Consider the following 7347-nt stretch of genomic DNA (forward strand, 5'->3'; position numbering starts at 1 on the left):
TTTTGTCTTCAATCCTTGTAATACACCAGGTGCAGTAGAGGGAACCTTTTACTCTGGGAAAGATCCAAACAAAAACTTTTAGAATTGAGCTTCACTTAAATGTTGTGTTTAAATCCTGTAGTTCTTACAGAGCTATAAGCATGTAGAGAATTTTCTCTAAAAGGCCATCAGATTCAGATTCTTTATTAGCTGAGAGCCTTACGACTCAATAGTGGGTGTGTTACCTTAATCCCTTTTGATCTTGTAAAAGTACAACCTCTATAGCCACAAGTTGACTTCTGTGTTGAAATTGAAATATTGACCACTAGTCCTAAAATAGGTACAGCATCCATTTGTATATACATTTATATACAGAAATGCTCTGAACAGTTAATTACAGGGATTTATCCTGACTAATTGTGAAGTAATTAATAGGATTCTGACCTCCACAGCTGAAATTGTTCTTGATGAGGTGGCTCAACAATAAAGGCGGCATATTGTCAAGTGATAGTTCACTTATGTTTAAGTGTTAATGAAATCTCTTCAGTAAAAGTGATTTGAACTTTGTTGTCAATTTGTTACTTGGCCTTAACAGGATCTAAATACTGCCTCCTCACTGCTAAATGATGCTAATATGCATGTTTTAATTTTCATCAATTGTTTTTTATCATTCTTATTAAGCACTAAATATATACACATATATAACAATACAAGAAGCCCAGGGGCCCTAATGCTCTCATGAGTTAAAATTGAAAATGTCTCACTCAATAAGAGGCCACTGTGACCATCTTTGATTTTAGGATTGACATGAACAGTGACAACATCTGTTAGAACCTCTTAAAGAAAATTTAAACAAAATTTTGAGTCAATCCATGCAGCTGTTCTTGAGAAGTTGAAAATGTCACAGCTAATCAGACACTAGGGTGGTCATCTTCATTTTCTGATTGGCCTGAAAAGTAAGAACACTTGCTGGGTACCAAACAAGTAATATTTGTACCAAGTTTGGAGTCCATCAGTGTAGCTGTTCCCGAGAGGTTGAAAAAGTCTCTCCCATTCAGAGGCCTGGATAAGCATCTTGAAGTTTTAGCTTGGCAAAAGAACAGTAAAAAAAAAGTTCAATCATGACAGAACAGTTAAAAGAAAGAACACTTGTTTGAAACCTCACCAAGTTTGAAGTCAATTATTTCAGTTATTCTTGAGAAGAAGATGAAAATGTTGGTCAACACTTGGGCAGCCATCTTGGATTTTCAGATCAGAATGAAAAGCAATGTCACTTGTTTGGAACCTCATTAGAAACATGTGTAACAAGTTTGAAGTCATTTGCTTAAGCCATTCTTGAGAGAAGTAGAAAAATGTTTCAGCCATTCAGAGATCATGGTGGCCATCTTGGATTTTTGAACTGGCACTAATAAATAAAAAGACTTGGTTTGGACATCATAAGGAATCTTTTTACCAAGTTTCAAGTCAATAACTTCAGCTATCAATGAGAAGAAATTGAAAATGTCCCAGCTGTGGTAGTCATCTTGAACTTTCAGATCAGCACGAAAATTAAAAACACTTGTTGGGGGCCTCATAAGGGACACTTGTAAATTTCTGAAGAAGTCAAAGTGTAAATTGTTAACACATGACAACAGACAAAACATGGCAAAAGCTCACATGTATAGATTCCATTTTCACCTTTGACCTGACATTATGACCTCGACCTTTAAATGAGCCTCTGAAAAATCTCCATGTTACAATGTAAATTGCCTAGTATCAGGTTGTCAGACAAGCAGGGGAAATCCTCAACCACTTGTTTCTCTTTTGAGTTATGGTCCCCAAACAACAGATCCATAGCTGTGAACTACTAATTACAGCTGAACTAAATACAATTATTACAGCAGGTGCAACACTAACTACCTCGGGATGGACAATACCAACTTTCTACCTCGGGCTGGACAATTCCAACTTTCTACCTCGGGCTGGACAATTCCAACTTTCTACCTCGGGCTGGACAATACCAACTTTCTTCCTGGGGCTGGACAATACCAACTTTCTACCTTGGGATGGACAATACCAACTTTCTACCTCGGTCTGGACAATATCAACTTTCTACCTCGGGCTGGACAATTCCAACTTTCTTCCTCGGGATGGACAATACCAACTTTCTACCTTGGGCTGGACAATCCCAACTTTCTACCTCGGGCTGGACAATATCAACTTTCTACCTCGGGCTGGACAATTCCAACTTTCTACCTCGGGCTGAACAATACCAACTTTCTACCTCGGGCTGGACAATATCAACTTTCTACCTCGGGCTGGACAATTCCAACTTTCTACCTCGGGCTGGACAACACTTATCATTTCTGCTATTCTAACCCAAAATTATTAGTAAAGTAAAGTTCTTCATATACATGTACTTCAAGTCCCACCTTTGAATGATGGTTCACATGTATTTGAAGTTTCTTCAAAATATTTCCATTCATTAAGAAGTTTTACTTCAACAACTATAAAATGTTAAAAGACTTGGGGTTGTTATACTGTAATACTTACTGTAAACACACTTATTGTATCAGTAAAATCTAGTGACTCAATTTCAGGGTCAACATATAACATATATAATAGATGAACATTTGATTAATCTCCTGAATATAAAGTGAACAAACACTTAAAACATAATGAGGTGTCATGATTTTATTCGTTACTGCGGTGCTAGTGTAGAGTGAGACCTAGTCCTGACTGGAATCTATAGAAACCATAGCAACTTGCCAATCCATGGAGGCCATAGCAATGGAAACCATAGCAACTCACAAATACCCTAACAACATTACATTTTGCAGGAACAGAGATTGAGTGTCATAGCATGCAATTGTCATAATTAACTTCTTGACCTAGAGGTAGCGTTTGTATGTTGCTAGCATTATGAATTTAAGGAATAGAGGTTTAGTATTACTGTACACTTTTATCATCCAAGATGTTTTCACCTGGAGGTAGTAATTCTACACTGCTTGTATTGGTCATTATCAATAATTGTCATGTTTATATTTATGGTGGATGATCTAAAAACAAACAATGATAAGTTATGAGAACATAAAACAAAATGTGCATTCTAACAGTACTGAGATCAATAATAAATGATTGTATATAGCCATCTTTCCCTTATTCCTTTAGATATCAAAATGATAAGTATGATGTTCCTTTATACAAATTTAAATCCTTGTACAATGTACATAATCAGACACTTCTGATCCACTACATCAAACCTCTTCTCATGTTCACTTGATTCACTTCATTACACAAATACTGATTACTGGAAGTTTGTCTTCTATATCTAAGATTTAGCCAATCACCTAACTGGTGCATGACACTACAGAATCTTTCAGAATTAGCCAATTATTTAACTGGCAAAAATACATAATCATTCATATTCAGCCAATCATCATAGAATCTCAGGAAACAGCCATTAAGCTAACTGCATGGAGACAGAATCAGTTATATTTTTTTTTTCTCTGATATTCCTAAAGAGTAAACATCAATTTAGAATTGATTAATATTGGTATTTTATGAAATGTTATAGCAAATCTTGCGATACATTTTACAGGATAACAGTTGTGTGAAATTGAGAATTGGAAACCATAAACAAAGCACAGTATCAAAATGAAAGATGAATACCTTATCAAGAGAAGTATCTCTGAACCAAACACACTGTTGTTGCTATATTTTCTATATACAAGGGAGATTACTCCCAAGTCAAAAGTACAAAACCTCAGAAGTGGAACTCTTCTTCACAATTATCATTTGTGAAATTTTGAGAGAACTAAAACAATTGCTTGCAACCAGTAATATTGATTTGAATTTTGACAAACAGGAATTTATATTTGGACAATTCAGTTCTAAGGATGCTGATTTGATAGTGGATAATCTTATCCTATTATTGATTAAACAATACATTTTTAAAATGAAATGTCTAGAAATGGAACTTAATATAACAAGTTTAAAGAATCACATTCTTTTTGAACTTAAATCTCATAAGATCTTGATAATTAAGCACAAAAACTGCAAAAATAATATAGCCTTGCTTAATAAAGTAGAAAAATGGCTTCTCTTATAAAATAATGTGAACAATTATCATTATACTATAAAGAAAAGTTTGCAATCCCCCCTGTGAGTGTGTATGTGTATGTGTGTACAGAATATAATTGGTCTCTTGTAAAGAGGTGTCCGTTGTGAAGGGAATTGTAATCAATGTAATGTATGCTTGTTGCTTTGTGTGTAAATGTGTTGTTTATAAAAAAGAAAATTGAATAAAAAAAAAAAATTAAAAATAAATAAATTTAGAATTGATTAATATTGGTATTTTATGAAATGTTATAGCAAATCTTGCAATACATTTTACAGGATAACAGTTGTGTGAAATTGAGAATTGGAAACCATAAACAAAGCACAGTATCAAAATGAAAGATTAATACCTTATCAAGAGAAGTATCTCTGAACCAAACACATTGGTGTTGCTATATTTTCCTTATACAAGGGAGATTAATCCCAAGTCAAAAGTACAAAACCTCAGAAGTGGAACTCTTCTTCACAATTATTATTTGTGTAGTGCTGGGCTTTACCTTAACTCCTCAGGTTTTATACTTCCCTGCATTAGGAGGTTCTGTCCAGGATACTATTACGTCAATTTGATTTTTCATTCTTCCAGTTTTTACTTGATTCATCAGACCTTGATTCAAGACTACATAAATCAATAATAAAGTACATGCATAACTATATGATTTCAATGCTGAGAAAGTTCAACCAATAATAGACTTCACTTTGAATTATAGATCTATAGTGTACCAGATACAGTAGATCTATAGTGTACTGGATACAGTAGATCTATAGTGTACCGGATACAGTATATCTATAGTGTACGGGATACAGTAGATCTATAGTGTACTGGATACAGTAGATCTATAGTGTACTGGACACAGTAGATCTATAGTGTACCAGATACAGTATATCTATAGTGTACGGCATACAGTAGATCTATAGTGTACCAAATACAGTAGATCTATAGTGTAGCGGATACAGTATATCTATAGTATACGGGATACAGTAGATCTATAGTGTACCAGATAAGTAGATCTATAGTGTACGGAATCCAGTAGATCTATAGTGTACCAAATACAGTAGATCTATAGTGTAACGGATACAGTATATCTATAGTGTACTGGATACAGGAGATATATAGTGTACGGGATACAGTTGATATATAGTGTACGGGATACAGTTGATATATAGTGTACGGGATACAGCAGATCTATAGTGTACTGGATATAGTAGATCTATAGTGTACTGGATGCAGGAGATCTATAGTGTACCGGATACAGTATATCTATAGTGTACTGGATACAGTATATCTATAGTGTACAGGATACAGTAGATCTATAGTGTATCAGATACAGTAGATCTATAGTATACTGGATACAGTAGATCTATAGGGTACTGGATACAGTAGATATATAGTGTACCAGATACAGTATATCTATAGTGTACCGGATACAGTATATCTATAGTATACGGGATACAGTAGATCTATAGTGTACGGGATACAGTAGGTATATAGTGTACGGGATACAGTAGATATATAGTGTACGGGATACAGTAGATCTATAGTGTACTGGATACAGTAGATCTATAGTGTACCAGATACAGTAGATCTATAGTGTACTGGATACAGTAGATGTTTATCTTACTGGATCTTCTGGTTTCCCCTACACTCATCGCTAAAAAATACACTGAGATTGCACAAGTCCATAATGTCAGGTTCAAAGGTCACTGGACTCACTGTCCATTCCTATAAACCTTTCTTAGTTCATTTATCAGGCTAACAAGTATTGGATTCCCGCCTTGTTCCTCTATAAGCTTCAGGAGCCTGAAATACACAAAGAAATTTCAATTCAAGGACCTTGCCTTCCTAATCAAATACATTCAAACAGGTAAAATTATATAAACTGTGGAATTGTTCAGCTGAAATGCAAATTATCAAATAATATTTGCTTGATTTATACCTAATGCTATACAAAAGCACCGTGGTTTCTTCCCTGGTGATTAGAGTTTGGACATCTGTCCATACAACAAAGAAATGTCTTAAATTCATTTTAGTGCAATTCAGATAATAAGCGGATGAAGGATTGATTTCCAAAATTTCCAGTTGTCATCATGCACAAGTTATTTATCTTGGCCAACAAACTTTAACTCCTGTTAGATATGTAGCTAAGTGCAAGGTTAAAAGCGTGATTTAACATATCTCAGCTCTTTGGGCACTACCTTTCTTCCAGCTCTTCAAGTGTCGTTCTTGTATAAGAAAAAGATCCTAGTTTTTCTAAAACCTCAACACAGTATTTTTTGACATCGTTATCAGTTGTCTTTTGTCGTAGTATATCTTGTAGTGGTCAAGGATAAACAAATATGTTTTACATTCTAATTCAGTTAACTTATTCACCCCTAAAGAAACATTTGAACTCCTTCAATTCAAAGGTTGGAATAGTCCATTATGAAATTTCAGGGGTGAATGAGTTAATACATGTTAAATACCAGTCCAAGTGTTATTACCATACAAGTCAAAAAGAGTATAATTGTTTTATACATATACAGAGTATATACATATATATATACAAAAACAGAACAACTGTATTATACATGTACAGAAGTCAAATTATAGAGATGACCCTAAAATACTAAATGTTGCCCCATTGCTATAAGGATACTGAGGACTTGGTTGTTATTGGGACTGGTCCTGATGCCGTGGATGATTGGGAACGAGAATTTGCCCTCTGTCAGGTCCTCACAGTAACTCTTATTGGCTTCGTACTGGAATCAGATCAAGGAAAACATATCTCAGAATTCTTACTTATCTTAAGTGAAAATGTAGTATCTGGATAAAGTTTAACATCAAACGTTGTTTTCCTCTCAATCCTAGACACATTACACTGGGATTGTTAAGTCACCAACCTCTCACCAATGGGGTAGGACATCATAAACAACCACACTTAGTCTTAATTCAAACACTGATTATATCTGGCATACCTTTAAAATCTTATCATGCTCAAAGAACAATCCAAATGCAGAAAAAATGTTGATGGTATATCTGCACCTGGCTTCTTTTCAAATCAAATGACTGAATTTTACAAAAAAGCTATACAGGAAAGTTGAAAACCTTTGGCCATAATATATTTGTTAGTCCATCAGCATATTTTATTAAAACCACATGGTAATTGCAATATATATACAATCAGATGTGATCCTTTCCATCAAAAAACATGTCACAGTATTACTTCCTACAGCGTACAGGTAGCAGGCTATAAAACACTTATAAAACTCAAAGAAAGGTGCCCACCAAAAAAG

The 7347-nt window shown here is 34.5% G+C and overlaps 1 protein-coding gene across 1 annotated transcript in view; it reads right to left on the reverse strand.

The window, feature by feature from the left end:
• Nucleotides 1-5347: 5347 nt before the first annotated feature.
• The window catches only part of LOC110450576 (geranylgeranyl pyrophosphate synthase-like), a 10600-nt gene continuing 8600 nt past the window's right edge, over nucleotides 5348-7347 (reverse strand). Inside the window, exons 10-12 of the mRNA XM_021498176.1 lie at nucleotides 6711-6813; nucleotides 6271-6385; nucleotides 5348-5875 (exon numbers count right to left, since the gene is read on the reverse strand). Coding sequence (XP_021353851.1) covers nucleotides 5785-5875; nucleotides 6271-6385; nucleotides 6711-6813 — 309 coding nt within the window. The 3' untranslated portion in view covers nucleotides 5348-5784. The remainder of the gene's footprint in view (nucleotides 5876-6270; nucleotides 6386-6710; nucleotides 6814-7347) is intronic.

Source organism: Mizuhopecten yessoensis, unplaced genomic scaffold (genome assembly GCF_002113885.1).
Source record: "Mizuhopecten yessoensis strain PY_sf001 unplaced genomic scaffold, ASM211388v2 scaffold5325, whole genome shotgun sequence".
Classification (NCBI taxonomy): domain Eukaryota; kingdom Metazoa; phylum Mollusca; class Bivalvia; order Pectinida; family Pectinidae; genus Mizuhopecten; species Mizuhopecten yessoensis.